Source organism: Solanum pennellii, chromosome 9 (assembly GCF_001406875.1).
Source record: "Solanum pennellii chromosome 9, SPENNV200".
In the NCBI taxonomy this organism is placed as follows: domain Eukaryota; kingdom Viridiplantae; phylum Streptophyta; class Magnoliopsida; order Solanales; family Solanaceae; genus Solanum; species Solanum pennellii.
Window position 1 is genome coordinate 60044603 of NC_028645.1, and position 16621 is coordinate 60061223.

Sequence of the window (16621 nt, forward strand, 5' to 3'; positions counted from 1 at the left end):
GACGCGAACCAAGATTTTTGGTCCATGTGAGACCTAGACCGCGACGCGGAGGCACTTCACCATAGTTCATTGTGCCATGTTTAGGGGACGCAATCCTCGGGGGGTTAGACCTGAACGTTTTCACCCTATACACATTATTTTGCTTATTTAAAGTATTTCTACAAGTTTTAGACTTCATACAACACTCCAAAACCTTCACAAAATCTAAGGACATTTTACTAATTCAAGTGCACTAGTTTCTGGACGTATTGGACGTTTCTTGACGTTTTGACTCTAACAATTCCTAACTAGTTTTAATATATTAAATTAGGCTTAGAAACAGTGTTTTAAGGTTTAGTTCATCATGTGAGACTCTAGATTAGGTCTTGCACTTTCAGAGTGTTACAAAAATACATATGTAGGGTCTTAGACATAGGAAAAAATGACATAGTATTAGGCTAGATTAATTAGGAAAAGACCCAACTGCCTCTTGAAATAACTCAGCTGCTGACCGATAACCACGACCGACGGACCGTGGATCGGATTACGGGCCATCCTGCACAACTGTCTTTAGTGGTCAGGTAGTTGAAAAGTGGGGTTAGAACCACGGATCCTGGACCATGAACCGTGGCATGACCAAGTCGTGGGTTCTGGGTTTCTGAGCCAAGGTTGGGGTGAGCAATCACGGACCACACCTATGGTCTATGGTCCCATCCACGGGTAGTGGGTGACTTCCATGGGTTAGCACCTGCAACCTCTTAAAATAGTTACTTAGCACTATTTTGAATTTGGGGTTTTAACAAAATATTATATATAAAGCAAAAGTAAGAGTGAACTTTCTACACGTTAAAATTAGAATATCTATTCACTTTTTCTGTCTTTTAAATTTATGTATCCTTTTACTAACTATTATTTATTTATTAGAAAATTTATTATCTCATGTTGATACTTATTTGATTCCCCAAAAATATCAAATAGTTAATCGTTGCAGAAAAAAGATAATCTTTAAAATTATTAATGTTTTTTACTACGTAATCTTGTATGTAAGATAATATAGTGTTTTAGTTTTAATAATTGATAGATTTTAAGTAATAAAATCCCGTGTGAATAATTTTACTAGTTAGACATAATTAGAGTTATTAATTAATGGAGTACATCGGTAAAAATGATTTAGCATTTAGGCTATTTAGTGTACTTTTTTAAGAAAATAACATAAATAGTCCCTTAACTATAGGAATAGATTTAAAATGGTCCCTTAACTATACACTAAATGGATCTAGTCCTTTAACTATACAAAAATTTATCAATTTTGGTTCCTTAACTATGCACTTATCGGTTTTAGTTCATTAACTATAAACCTACCGATTTTAGTCTTCAAGTATTAAAAACTTATTAGATTTGGTCTTTGTCCATTTTAATACAAAATAACTTAGGTTTATATTAACGGAAATTTTTGTGAAATTAAATTTTTAACTCATTTTAAAGCTATTTCTCCGTCCCTATCATTTTTTTCCTAAACTACTCTTATGAAAAGAACAATAACGTCAACGATTCATAGTAAAATTAATGAGGAAATAAGATATAAATCTTAATATTATTCGATGGAGGATAAAATTAAGCTATAATTATTGTTAATGACTTGAATCTGCACTTGAATATGTTAACTAGTAAGTATTTTATTTAATTTACTCAATTTATTTTTACGTAATGAATAGAATAATATAATTGATCTATTTAATAATTTTTTAAAAAAGTTGCAAGTCTACCATTTTGTGAATTTCAATTTCTGAAAAATTAAACAAATTCCATTCAATGAATTCGTTGAAGTACAAACTTTGGATTTAACGAGTAATAATTTTTTTTTTTTTGTAATAAAGTTTAGCATATTCAAGTCATTAGTAACAGTAATATGCTTCATTTTATTCTCCGTTGAATAAAATTATGACTATATTTCTTTTCTCATGAATTTCATTTTAAATCGTTGAGATTAAGGTTCTTCGCATAAGGCTAAATTTGAAGGAAAATTAGCGGAGAGAAAGAAACAACAAAAAAATTGCTAGATGATTTAATTTCTCGAGGCATGAATTTCGTTAATATAAATCTAAACTATTTGTATTAAAAAGTGAAAAAAGACCAAACCTGATAAGTTTTTGAATACTTAAAAAACTAAAATCAAAAAATTTATAATTAAGGGACTAAGATCACATGTGTATAGTTAACGAGATCAAAACAGATAAATTTTTGAATAGTTAGTTAAAGGAATAAATTTGTTAAGTGTATAATTAAAGGATCATTTTAGATCTATTATTATAATTTAGAGGCTATTTATATCTTTTTTATATATAAATAACACTTAATTTGTAATAACATGTGCAATAATGAAACTGTTTTGAGCATTAACTAGGGTCTCCTCAGAGCCCAATCCGAATTTAGTAACACACTTCTGAAATTATTTGGGTTATCCGTTGGTGGTACTATTTCTCCGGAGACCTATCCCTTTATCATCCGTTTGCGTAAATACTCCACTTTTTGTTTCTGACGTGCCAATGAGCAATGTATGTTTGAAGAAGAAGAGCCTGATTTGGGAGAAGAAACGTCTGAAATCCGAATTAAAGCTTCAACGGCCCTAAACCCACAAAATTTGGTCCCTAGCGGAACATCAAAGGCGGCCTCCGCTGTCCATACAAGTGAGTTTGACTCTTGAATTATTAATTTAAGCACTGAAGTAGTTAACTTAATACTAACAAGATCGAAAAAAAATCTCATAATTGTTATGCAGTTGTTCAATGGAAGTGGGTGTTTAAGTAAAAGCTCTAAGCTAGAAATTCAATTTCCTAGGGAAAGCAATTGTGCAGCGTGGTCTTTAATTCACGAACATGCATATTTCGTGATTCGATTCCGTGTACAGTTGAGTGTTTTTGGCCAGCAGTTGTATTCTTAGTTCCCCTGGGCAATGGGGACATATACGTGGATGGGGAGATAAATGCTTCTAATAAGTTGTTTGGTAGGAGGTACTTTATTCGGTTGAGAACAATTTATCCGGGATTATTATACCGGTATAAGATTTTTTGGGTTATTCCATCATCTATATTGATATAACTTATTCATTACTATGGTATAAATTAGGGGTGTCAAATGAGCGGGTTGGGTTGAAATTGAAAATATTACAATGGGTTGAATAGAAATTGGGTTGGGTCTTGACCCACCCAAGTTTACTTTGGGCTCAAATGGGTTGGACTCAAATGGGCTAAAAAATGGGTTGGGACTTGACATGCCCAATTTGACCCGATTAATCTCTATAATTTAATATATTGATATTTAACTTTTATAATCTCAATTTGAATTTCCGCTCAAAAATTTTTTGTTTAAAAAGTAACAAATCGATAGATAAATTCTAAAAGATGTTAAATAGATTATAATTCATACGTTCGATATAGGAACATATCTTTATAAAAAGTTTTAAAACGGGTTGAAATTGGAGATTGAATTGAGCTCAATTGAGAATTCTCTTCAAATGAGAAAGCTTGAATGAGTTGAGATTGAACCAATTCAAATTATCTTAAGCCCAACCCTTAAAATTGTTGGCAGGTTGGACGGGTTACCTATGTTTGGGTTCATTTTTGACACCCCTAGTATAAATGTTGGCATAAATAATCTCATAACCGCCTCATATCTCCTACTAAACACGGGACAAAATAGTCCTGCATTTGATCTTGGGATTATTATACCTATACCTCGCACCAAACTAAAAGCCACTGATCCTCTACTGGAGAAGACATTTTTTTTTATATAATTTTCATTACTTCTGTGTGATTTTTATTGTTTGATTTATCGACAGAGCAGTGTTTTGGGAAGCGAGAAGCGGAAAAAAGCGACGAGGGCTTGCTTCACAGAAGCGAGAAGCGTGAAGCGAAGCGCGCGCTTTTAAAAAAAAAAAGCGACATTTAGTATAAAAATAAAAAAATATTAAATAACTAAATAGAGGTAATATAGTCTTAGATTGAAAGAAATTACATAGGCAAAAATACTCATAAGTCATAACATATAAAGCAAAAAATTAAAAACATAATTAAATCACAAAGATTCAAACTCCTATTCTTCAACAAGGCTGCTAGACTGATCACAAAATAAATAAATAAAAGCAAAAGAATTGAAAAAAAAGAAGAGGAGGCAGCAGTCAGTAATTAGAAACAGAGCAGGCAGCAGAGATGAAGAAAAGAAGAGAAGAAGTAGAAAAAACTAGAGTAGTCGAAACTCAGAGAGATGAAGAGATGAAGCACAGGCGAAGATTGTATATTTCAGGAGAAAAGAAACTCATAGAGATGAACTAATAAACATTAGCTAAAAAAGAGATGAACAAAAAGTTACCTGCAGTCGCGGTCGAGGTTGAAGAGAGAGGCAGCCTCAGTCGAGATCGTCAGGAGAGAAAGAAGGGAAAGAAGTATTGTGAAAGAAGAGTCGCGAGGAGAGAAAGAAGGGAAAGAGTCGTGAGGAGAGAAAAGGTTATATTTCAGATATTTTTTTAAAAAAAAACCTAATTTTTTTTAAAAAAACCCTAATTGTCGCTTTTTTTATAAAAGCGCGCTTTATTGCGCTTTTGCCTTAGGGTCGCTTCTCGCTTCTTCATCTGAAGCGAGAGCTTTTTTCAGATCGCCTCGCCTCAAGATAAAAAAGCGCACAAGGGTCGCCTCGCTTTGAAGCGCGCTTTTCACAACACTGCGACAGAGTCATGTCTTGATGGTCTTCTTAGGTGATACGCATCATTTTGGTGTGGCAGTGGACTTAAAGGCTGGAGTTACTACTATAGATTGTTCTGCTGAAAGTCAGTCCGTTGTATGTCAAGACAATGTGGTTCCTGAACCATTTATCGGGATGGAGTTCGAGTCGGAATATGCTGCCAAGGAATTTTATGATTACTATGCTAGGCGTGTTGGGTTTATCATGCGCATTGATCAGTGCCGGCGTTCAGAAGTTGACAAGAGAATCCTTTCACGACGACTTTCATGTAACAAGCAGGGCTATTATGTGAAAATGAAAAACCATCATGGACCACCCCGAAAAGCACGCACCAGCACACGAGAAGGGTGCAAGGCAATGATGTTGGTAAAGGTTAACAAATCTGATAAGTGGGTTGTGACGAGATTCGTTAAGGAGCATACCCATCAATTGGTGCCTTCTGGCTGTTCTTCTGGTAATGCAATGGTAATCAAGAAATTCTCTGTATGGTTCATTTTAAGCTTACTTTTTTTTGTTTTGAGTTCAATCTTTCAAGTCAATTTACTCTGTATTACCTCATGAAAGATATTTAGAGCACAAATTCTTAGGTGAAAAGCTTATGCAGATCTGCTTTCATTCTCAGATCTTCTCTTGCCTGGGATGGAATAACTCATCTAGTCTAGCTGCTACCGCCTTCCTATCATATAGACTAGGAAATAGGAGGTTGGGTGATTGATAAGTAATCAATTAGCTTTACCAGTTACTCTGTTTTTCTATCGTCCATCTTGAGTTATATTGTCCATAACGTCCTCTGTGTAATCATTGATTTCCATTTAGATACATACAGCTTAGAAGCAGTATAAAGGAAAACATATTGGCCTGGCCATTTATTTTATTGCAGTTTCTCTTGTTAAGTGGTCCAGGCGCCAGATACAGTTTCTTCCATCTTTAATCTTAAGATCTGTAATGGGTAATTTCCTTTCACTCATTCATTTTCTAATCTGGTCAATCTGAAAGCCTCTAACATATTTTATTGGCGAGTGTAGTTTTCCTGATTTAGTTGGCCTTTCTGTTGCCTTTTGCGACAGTTAGTTTCAATTTGCGGATACTTTGATTAACAATCTGAGTAAAGCATGTTTTTTGTTATCTAGCCTGGCTGTAGGGGTAAAAAGAAAGGAGGAGGAATAGACATCCTTTTCATGGACGACCTATTGTTGGCCAAGAACATAATCCAAGCAACTTCATTGCTTTTAATTGGTTCTGCTGAGTTTGAACTTCACAGTTGAGGGGCTTTAGACAAAGTTTGACATTTAACAATCACTTTCGATTGACTGACTTAGGAGTTGAGATAAATAATTCTTCCATGACCATATGCTTTTATTTTGAGTTCGTGTGCATTCTTCATATAAGACCTAGTGTAAGTAGATTCAAGAAGCCTCTCAATCAAGTTAGTTTCCATGACCATATGCTTTTCTATTGAGTTTGTTTGACATTCTTCATATAAGACCTAGTGTGAGTAGATTCAAGAAGCCTCTCAATCAAGTTAGTTTCTCTGCTGTGGATAATGATTGCTGTTGTTACGTTTATGTGGCAAGTGTATCAGATCTTGAGTAGTTAGGTAACTCTGAGGAGATCATTTTTCATGCTTCTTTTTTTTATTAAATGGTAACATTCTATATATTATCAGGTGTACTATACCAAGATATATAGTCCCCTAAAGTTAGAAAACCACAAAATTTAGAAGCCTTACTTCCTATGATGCTTCTTACCTGCTGTCTAAAACATCAAAAATATTTTCTGTTTGTACTAGATATTCCTGTTTACACCAAAATTAGCATAGAGCTAGGCAATTCATCTTCATCTTCTGAATGTTGCACCACTTGTCCTCAAAACACCTCTGATTTCTCTCTTTCCACATAGTCCACCTGATACATGCTGGCACAACCCTCCATCTCTCCTTCTGATTGGACAAATACCATCTCTCCCCAACTGTGAAGAAGCCCCTTTGTGTTTCCTGGCATCACCCACTTGATTCCCCTTGGGTTAATGAAAATTCTCCAGATCTGTTGTGTCCATTTGCAGTGCCGAAAGCAATGGTTGGCTGTCTCTGCTTGTTCCTACACAAATAACATCTGGGACATAGGTTCAATCCCTCATATTCAACTTCTCCTGTGTCAATACTGCTTCATTGGCCACCAGACAGGAGAACAAGCTACTTTCAATTGAATCTTTTCTTTCCTGATCATTTTCCATGGCCGACAACCCACTTGTTTATTGACTTTGCCCAAATTCTTGAGCCTAAACCACTTAAGAAATTCCTTGGGAGTTCACTTGCCATACCAAAGTATCTGCATTTTCAGTGACCCCCTTGAACTGATTTAGAGTATGGTAAAACTCTTTTATTCTCTCTATTTCTCAGTCATTTAGAGATCTTCTAAAAGTTAGATTCCACCTTCGATTAAAACAAGCTTCAGCCACTGTTGCTTCCTGTTGTTGGCATAGAGTGTAAATGTTTGTGAACAATTGTTGTAATACACTTTGTTCAATCCAGTTGTCTTACCAGAAGGAGATCTTATACCATTTCCCACTCTTTGTTCTGTATTGTTCCTCGTCTTTGTCCATAGATTCCTGATGGATCTCTCCAAACACTGCAACCATGGGGAGTGGTTACTGGGTTTGTGGTCTAACTACCCTCTTCCCCATATTTCTTCTAAATAACTTTCTTCGACATAGGTTCTTCTTCTGAAGCATATCTCCGAAGCCATTTCAGCATTAAACTCTGGTTCTGAGCCTTTAAATTCCCTATACTCATTCCTTTCTCTTTCTTGCTTCTTATCATGATATCCCATTTGACTAAATGAAACTTCTTTTCATCACTGTTTCCCTGCCAGAAGAAGTTATTTCTTGAAGTGTCAATTCTCTTTATCGCACTAACAGAGGCTGGAAATAATGACATCATATATGTAGGTAAAGCATCTAGCACACTGTTAATGAGTGTCGACTCTCCTCCACCCCCCAAAAACGAAAAGAAAGACAAATGTTGCATTTTTCACTTCTCTTTTCACATTTCTCCTCCATATTCCCATAGATTTGCTTTTTGCAGCTAGAGGCATAATTAAGTACACACTTGGTAGTTCTCATACTTTACCTCCCAGAATGTCCGCTAGCATCTGAATCTCTTCCACTCTATTTGCTAGATAGATGAAGCTCTATCCCGTAGCCCAGAAATTGCCTAAAAAAAATGAAGAAGATAACTCTCAATACCCTCAATTGTTCCAAATCTGCATCACAAAATATCAAAGTGTCATCTGCATATTGTAGGTGGGATATTTCCGTGTTGCTGTCTACCCTGGAATTTACCTCAAAATCCCTATTCCAACCCTCAACTCAAGCATTCTGAAGTTTATCATTCATCCCCTCCATTGCTAATATGAACCAAAAAGGTGACAGGGAATCCCTTGTCTCAAACTCCTTTTAGAGGAGAAGAAACATGCTGGTGAACTGTTAACCGAAATTGCAAACTTGACTGTACTGAGATAGATCTTGCTGATTTGAAAGTGTCCATAAATTGACTCACACTTGGCCCGTGATAGATCTTGCTGAAAATGTGCTTCTGTTTGGTGCGTGAGAGTGTGTGAGGACTTCTTTTCCGGTATCACTGGCGGGGCTTTGCTTGCTGAACAATACTTGAGCTTTTGGTGGTGCTTGTTTGTGCACAATGCTCATGATAATAGAGGACAACTGAAATAACACTCATGGTCTTAGGAAAATTGCTCGACAAAGATCTTTCTTTCTCCCTGAAGTTGCTGGTAACTGTGTAGAGGCTATTACTTGACCTCATTGCATTACTATGTTAGAAATAGAATGCTGGGGAGAGACTTTATGGAATGTGTGACTTTTACACCTTACACTTTTATCTATTCATATAACTTGTCTTCACGATGATTACTTTACACTCGTTCATTGTGGGAGACTAGTGCAGCTATACTATCCGTTCTAGCAAAAGAAGATGAAATCATGTCTCCTCCCATGGGAGGGGGGAGAAATCTTCCATAATTTACTCCTAAGAACCTATCCAAATTTGCTATTTTTTTTGTCTTAAAAAAGGTAAGAGAAGGATGTTGTCACTGAAAAGGTCGAAGGGCTGATTTGAAAAAGAAAAGTATTTGACACCACTACTGGAGCAGCCTACTCTTTTCTTATTCCTCGTCAAAAAAAAAAAGCTACTGGTCTCTTAAGGGGAGATTTGAAAAGAAAAGTATTTGACACCACTACTAGAGCAACCTACTCTTTTCTTATTCCTCGTCAAAAAAAAAGCTACCGGTCTCTTAATTACTCTTTATCTTGTTTTTTTTTTCCGGTAACATTGTAAAATTACCATTAACAATCAAGAACAAATACAAGCTAAGAGCACCTCGTCCATTTCCAATAGTGATGATCCTCGGGCCTTGGAAAAACAGATAACTAGGTACAAAATTTTTGCCAAAAATTCCTACTCCTATGAGCACACTTTGAATATTTAAAAAACTCTATCTTGTTTACAATTTCCAGTTTGATTTGCTCTAGAACTTCACTTCTTTGTACCGCAAGACCTTTGTATAATGTCTAGTTTTTAACCCTCCAATTGTGATATATTAATCCTCCCATAATAGCTGCCACTATTTCTTTCTTGAATTTCTTCCAATGCCGTCTCATGATCATATCCATAACCTGTTTGACTTCCCCAGATGGTAGAGTAATGCCAAATATTGGAGTACTTCATCTCTTGCTAATCTGAACCAGAGGTAGTCCTTGAACAAATGTTGACTAGTTTCCACATCTTGTGTATCACACAAGCTACATGACATATCTTCAACATATACATTCATATGCGCTAGCCTTCCTTTAGTTAGAAGTACTTGATGCACAACAAGCCACATAATAAATCTATGCTTGGGAGGAGAGACACTATTCCAGACAAGCTCAGCAACATCACACTTCACCTGATCCCCACCTAGTGCCATGTAGCTCCCAGATATAGAATAAGTCCCTTTTGCAGTGAGGTTGTGTATCATGTTTGTTCATACCACTTTCTCATTCTGTCTTTTAGTGAATTTAATTTTCTCCAGTGCCAGCTACTATCCAAAGGAGCCTTGGGATTCCAGCTATTGATATTTGTCCTAATGTAGACTCCATGTACCCATTTTACCCATAGCGAGTCTTCCTTTGGGGCAAGCTGCCTGAGCGATTTCCCCATTGAAGCTACATTCCAATTCCCATATCCCTTAATGTTAAGACCTCCATATTTCTTTGGTACACAAACTCTATCAGAATATATTAATACTAACTTCTTTTTGTCTGTTGTAGACTTGTAGTCCCCCAAAGACACTCCCTACATTTCTTATCAACGTCTTTCACAACTCTTTGAGGCAAGATGAACATAGACCCCTAAAAAGCTATGAATGGAGAAAAGCAATTCTAGGAGCACCTGTAGTATTCCTGCATAGGATAATTGCCTTGCATAAGTAGTCTTGATTCTCCAGTAATCTTATCTATAAAGCTTGACATTCCATCTTGCTCCACCTCTTGAAGTCAAGGGCAGCCCAAGTATCTTGTAGGAAATACACCTGTGTGAATCCAATCAGGCTGATTAACTGCTCTTTCATCTGATCCCCATACCAGCTAGGACGATACTTTGATTTATCAACATTTGCCACCAGTCTAGTTTTGCACTAATGCTCCAATGTCTCCTTAACTCGGGTGACTGTTAATTTCACCTTTGTAGAAAATCATTAGATCATCAGCAAAAATTAGATGAGTTAACTGCAGTTGCTGACCCATTGGATGAAATCTGAATGTTGGTAAGAAGCTCATACACTTTAATATTCTTGGAAGGTATTCCATCACTAGAACAAATTATAATGGTGATGTAGGCCCCTGTCCGAGTCCTCTTTTACCTTCAAAGTAACTATGTCCTTCACCATTGATCTTCGCTGTAAACTTGGTAGAAGTAACATACACCCCGATCCATTGAATGAATCTAGTAGGAAAACCTTATCTTACCGGTGCCTCCTCTAAAAATTCCTAGCTCACCATATCAAAGGCATTCTTAAGATCTATTTTCATTAGACATCCAGGAGTAGTCTTTTTATTATAATGCCTAAGTAGATCATGACGAATTAGTATATTTTGAAGCATGGATCTGCCCTGGACAAAAGCAGCTTGGTAGTTTGCTACAATATGTCTAATTATTCCTTCAGTCTGCTACAAATCATTTTGGAAATGCATTTATACACCACATTGCAACAAGATATTGGCATGTATTGACTTGCCAACTCTGGACTATCAACTTTAGGAGTGAGAGCAACATTAGTGGAGTTAAGTTGTCTAAGCGATTTCCCATTCTAAAAAAATTCCTAAACAACTTCTGTAATGTCCTTCCCAACTATATTCCAAGTAGACTTGAAGAAACCAGCTCCATAACCATCAGGGCGTGGACTATCAATAGAGAACATTGCTGTTTATACATCCTTTTCAGGGAATGGAGCCAAAAGCTTAATCTGGTGTTCTATTGTGAGGACATTACCATTTTGCATGAGATACTTATTAGCCTTCCTTCTATGTGGTTCCTTCTTCCATAATAGGTCCTTTCAGTAAGACACAAATATGTTTGCGATAGTGTCAGGGTCAGGTCATTCTGCCAGTTACCTTGATCCTCCTTCAACTGAGTTGTTGCTTGCTTAAGCATTCTATGCTTAATAACATCATGCAAGTATCTATATTATTATCTCAAACATATTGGCATGTCCGATCCTTCTTTCACAACATTCTGGAAATGAGGGTGCTGGCCCCAAACATTACAATACTGGAATGTATTTAGCCTTGTATGGTTCTCATCTTCTAGTGTTGCTTTGGCAGGGCAATGGTCACTGATCCCCTCATGTACTAAAATAGTTCTACTTCAGGGTGTTGTCTCTAATCACTCTTGATTGATAAACACCCAATTTATCTTGGAGAATATTCTGTCATACCACTTTTATCATTCCAGGTGTACCTCCCCCCTTGGTAAGACAGTTGGATCATTCCACACTCATCTATACAATTTGCAAAATTAACCACCTGATCAGCCCATGCCACAGGATTTCCTCCAATACTATCTTCAGTTGCAAGTACAGAGTTAAAATCTCCTAAGATCAACCAAGCCTTCTTGGCCATTCATTTGCAACAAGTATTCCCATAGACTCTTCCTTTCTTCCTTGGTATTAAATGCATATACAAATGTTACTAAAAAGGATACTTCTAGAGGCACGTAACACACTTCACAAGTAAGAGCATTCATTCTAATTGGAACTATATGATAAAACCCTGGTTTCCAAGTAATCCATATTCTACCATTATAGTGATGTCCCAAATAGTAAGGTTTTTCCATCCCCCAAACAGTTTATTAGCTAATTGTTCTACTCTATTCTGTTTTCCTTTCGTTTCTAACAACCCAATTACACCAACTCTTTCCTCATTGCAAATAGGATCTTCTGCTTATTAGGGGCATTTAGCCCCCTAACATTCCAACTTTGAGGATAAGAGGAACAACAACCAGAAAATTAGAATGAATAGTGTTAGTCTTTTGTATTTTTGGTGTAAACAAGACATGATGGGGGATATAAACTTTATGAGAACTTTATAGATAATTTGTAATCTCCTGTAGGGTAGTTTGATATGCTCTGAGGAGATTGTAAGTGACCTATACTCATCATTTATTTGATGATGAGCCTTTTGTGAATACTCAGTTACCTTTATCTCAAAAAACATTCCAACTTAGGATGCTAACCATCCCCAGAAGATGGGATGGTCTTCTGTCCAACATTTCCAACAGATTCTGGACTCGGATGTACCAATGAAGTGGCTTGTTGGTTTAACACCTGAAATATATTTAAGCTAGTAATCTCCTGATTTTTTGTATTGCAAATCTGTACTCCTCCCAAATTTTAGAGGGTGTTTGGATTGGGTTAAAAGTTGATCGAACCTATTTTTAAGTCAGTTGTTGATTTCTGGAAGTGTTCGGCAAAAATATAAAAATAACTTAAAATAAGTTAAAAATAACTTTAAAGTAAGTTAGGAATTGCTTGGCAAGGTCAAAAATGACTTAAATGAGTTTGAAATGATTTCGAATAAGTCAAAAACCAAAAGTAGGTCTGACTTTAAAGTCATTTAAGTTCGACTTTTCATTTTTGACTTAAAAACTATTTTTTTTGCCAATCCAAACGGGTTCTTAGTTGGGTAACCCAGTTTTCACGACCAGATTGCCTTTTATCAGAGGGGGCAACCTAGTATTGGATTCCCACTTGGTGAATTGACCTTATTCTGGTTTGTTCCCCATTAACACGTGCTCTTCCTGGCAGCGAGGAGTTAGCATTGGCTTGTATGGATCCCTTGGGTATTTGCAGCTCCTTTTGTTGTTGATCTTTTCTTTCCACCACTGGCTTCTCCACTTTTTTCTTCCTACATACATTTGCCGAGTGATCATATTTCTCAAAAATGCTTACATAATGCAGACTTCCATTCATAGGATACTTTTTTCTCTGTCAGATTGCCTCATTCCTAAACATTATATTATCTGGCAAACTTGTATCCGTACCCACCTCAAAATTTAGTCCAGTCTTCTTCTCTGTACTCTGATCTACTATTGGTGGTTTCCCAACCAAACTCTTAATCTTACTTTATCCTTTCCGACTCTAGTACTTGAAATCTTGTCCTGGCAGTTTTATCCAAATATGAATAGTGTACAATTCCATCTCTAGAGAATTCCACATCAGGAGTCCAAGCCTCTATAATAAAAAGCTTGTTATCAAAAGTATAGATTCCTCCCTGGATCACCTCATTTATACCCACTGCTGTATCAAACCTGACAAGGACTACCCCATTCTTCAACATCACAACTTTGTTAATTCCATGTACCCCAGTCTCTGAATGTACCCTTTCAAAACATTAAATGGAGGGTGGGCACCCAAAACATAGCACACTAGTCCAGTTGGAATCCTGCATTCACCACTGTCAAAGTCATCCCATACTGATCTCTTCCATTCGGGCATTCCCATTTCCTCTTCTACCATCTCAGCCCAAAATTTCCTGCTGCTACTAGGAGGGTTTGAACTGCCTTTCCCACTAACATCCAGTTCCACATACATCCATTGTTGCTCTGCCTTCTTTTGTTTTGCTTTTAGGGCAATTTTATCAAACACTTGGACTGCAACTGGGCTTGTAGTCACTATTCCATTGGCTTCCGCTGGGACTTGGTTATTTACAGCAATTGGTGTCTCACCTATTTCTTTCCGTGTACATTGTCCTGCAAATCCTACTAATCTGGACTCATTATTAGCTGGTGATGTGCTTGTTCATTTGTGCTTTCTTGCTATAATCTCAGTAAACAATGTAGGATTTGCTCTTCTACTATCATGTGTTGATTGTGGCCTAAGCCTCATGAACTCCATTATTAGGTAGCCAAACACTATTATGAATTTCCTCTTATTACTTCTAGAAAAATATCAGAAGAAGCTTAAAGAACTAATTAATGTTGGGATCCCATAGGAAATCGGTGGCTAAAGCATGTGCCCCTCTAAGGATCTCAAGCCTTGTCAATTAATGATATTTGAAAGTGTATGTCGTCTTCATGTGACCAAAACTGGGCCTGTAATTCCTAATGATCTCTGAAATAACTGCCTTTGATTTTCTCTTGTAGGATAAAAAGGACAGGAGAATCCAAGAACTGTCTATGGAGTTGGAGCATCAGGATAAATTATGTGACCTTTACAGGGAGCAACTAGTTACTTTTTTGGAAAATGTTGAGCAGCAGATGGAGCTTTTGTCGAAGAAAATTCAAGTTGCCGTTAACAATGTAAAAGAAGTAGAAGCAGAAGTTCAAAAGCAACCAAATAGCAAGTAGCCATGCCTAAGTAAGTATTTAGGTGCTTATATGTCAGATTTCTTATTCTAGCTTGACAAACATTTGATTTAGCCTAATTTTTCTATACTGGAAAAGTAGGACAACAAGAAGGAGAAACTGGAAAAGACATTTTCTGTTGGAATCTTAAGTTACATTTTGTTCATCTAATGTTACTGCCATTTATTTCACAATGTTGTGTAGCTTCCTGCTTGTCAGTTCAAATTTATGTAGTATTCAATGAAAGCTGGTTAGTATTGTGGTAATCAACCTACTAAGAATTTTATTTCTCTTTACTTGTTCAAAAATTGCAGCTGAAGCAGCAACTTAGTTGTTCTCGTATGAGCAACTGTAGGATGATGCATCAAGCAGAGAATGGGAGATTGTTGATCTGTATTTCCACAAGTTATGGTGCATCAGACCGTTTTGGAGGAAATAGACGGCACTGAAAAAGAATTACTCACGCATGATGCTTATACCAAACAATATTAGTTTACCATGGTTTATGATAAAAATGAGGCAATGTGTGAACGCTGAATGGAGATTTCTTTTTATTGATGCTGAGTGTACATGTAAAGTTCCATTTGACGGGATAATAGAAGTAGTTTGTCGCCTTCCCAGTGAAGTGTACATATTTGAATGCTATGAGTGTATGGGAATCATCCGTCAGAGTGATCTGAGCAGTTGCATTTTCTTGCATATTTTTGAATGTTTGTTCTTTGCTACACAAATATTTTTGCATTCAGGTTAAAAGTTAAGAATATAATAAATTCAAAACCTTAAGATGTGTGTGGTTATCCACATCAGTACTACTGACAAAATCAAGAATTAAAAACTTACTGGCCTTAAAATCCCTCATCTGAATTTTTCCCGTATTAACATGTTTTATGCTTTTTGGAAATTGTCAAGGCTAACTATCCTTGAAGTGGAGCACATAATGCGCACTAGACAGCAGAACCACCTTTTGTTTCTGGAGAGCAAGCACATTCAAAAAGTATTTTTATAGCTGTGACATATATTGTTTAAGTTTTGGATAATGATAAGTTTCATGATGACTACAAGGTAATTTGTATTTTTATGTGATTGAGGGTGGTTATAGTTGTTACATATATTGTTTAAGTTGATGATTTCCAGGGTGTTATGTTAGACTATTAATTGGCTAAAGTTGGATAACGGGAAGCTACATTGGGTTACTGTTGGGGGTCCTCATTCTCATGTGTCTACTGATTTGGCCGATGAGAAGTGAGGAAAGCTGGAGCAACCCTGCTATGGAAAAAGAAATTTCAGTTTGACTCTGAGAGTGTTGGGAAGTGATCTTTCTGAATGTTGTAGTAATCGGAGAAATTGAAAGGATTTATGGGTTATGTAGGTAAATGGGGTCAAAGACTACATCAGAATTCCTCATGATAGTTCGAGCCTTGTGGTGTCTCCACTGGTTTCGAAGTAAGTAAAGGTAAGATAATTTTCTTCGATTCTGATCTTGTTAGTCATCTTCGCTTTTTGCTGTATTTTCATGAAAGATAGTTATTTTGCTAGAACAATTGGATTGACTGTAGCGGTGTCTTTCAACCTAAGTGGCTTTGGATGTTATTTCGCTTCTCAGACCTGTGATTTAAGTTATTTTGCTTGAACCTTTACTCTTTTAAATAGTCAAATTTGTGTTGAATTTCATGAAAATACACTATATCTAGACTCTTAAGGATCCTACATGCATGCATCAATTGAGAATGAAAAGATATTGGTACATCCTATCCACAAGGCTCGAGTTGAAACTTTAAAAACTAGTAATAAGTTATTGCAGTGACAAATAAGGGTGGCAGCGGAACCGGTATTTCCCGGTTACCGTCCTGGTCCGGTTCGGTTTCGATTCGGTACCGGTTAGTACCGGTATGGACCGGTTCTTTTCGGTTCCGGGACGGAAATCGTTATTTATCGGTATTTTCCGGTTTCGAAAATTACCGGTCCGATCCGGTTAATTTTTTTTAAAAAAATGTATCTGTTAATAGCCGG

At 36.6% G+C, this 16621-nt stretch overlaps 1 protein-coding gene across 5 annotated transcripts; it reads left to right on the plus strand.

The window, feature by feature from the left end:
• Positions 1–2366: 2366 nt before the first annotated feature.
• On the plus strand, positions 2367–15320 carry LOC107029137 (protein FAR1-RELATED SEQUENCE 2-like). Of its 5 annotated transcripts, none has more exons than XM_027911833.1 (4): positions 2367–2666; positions 4730–5181; positions 14411–14624; positions 14926–15320. In XM_027911833.1, exons 1-3 carry the CDS (start codon positions 2537–2539, stop codon positions 14612–14614), a joined length of 786 nt encoding a protein of 261 aa, XP_027767634.1. In that variant the 5' UTR covers positions 2367–2536; the 3' UTR covers positions 14615–14624; positions 14926–15320. The 5 variants fall into 5 exon arrangements, with proteins under 5 accessions (XP_027767634.1, XP_015085949.1, XP_015085951.1 ...); XM_015230463.2 differs by having other exon boundaries at positions 4757–5181; XM_015230465.2 differs by having other exon boundaries at positions 2528–2666; positions 3818–5181.
• Positions 15321–16621: the final 1301 nt, after the last annotated feature.

Excerpts from the sequence above, each read along its gene's own strand:
- LOC107029137 (XM_027911833.1), top strand. The coding sequence starts at position 2,537 with ATGTTTGAAGAAGAAGAGCCTGATTTGGGAGAAGAAACGTCTGAAATC. Across the intron at positions 2,667-4,729 it reads GGCCTCCGCTGTCCATACAA|GTGATACGCATCATTTTGGT; the intron begins GTGAGTTTGACT and ends TGGTCTTCTTAG. Across the intron at positions 5,182-14,410 it reads GTTCTTCTGGTAATGCAATG|GATAAAAAGGACAGGAGAAT; the intron begins GTAATCAAGAAA and ends TTTCTCTTGTAG.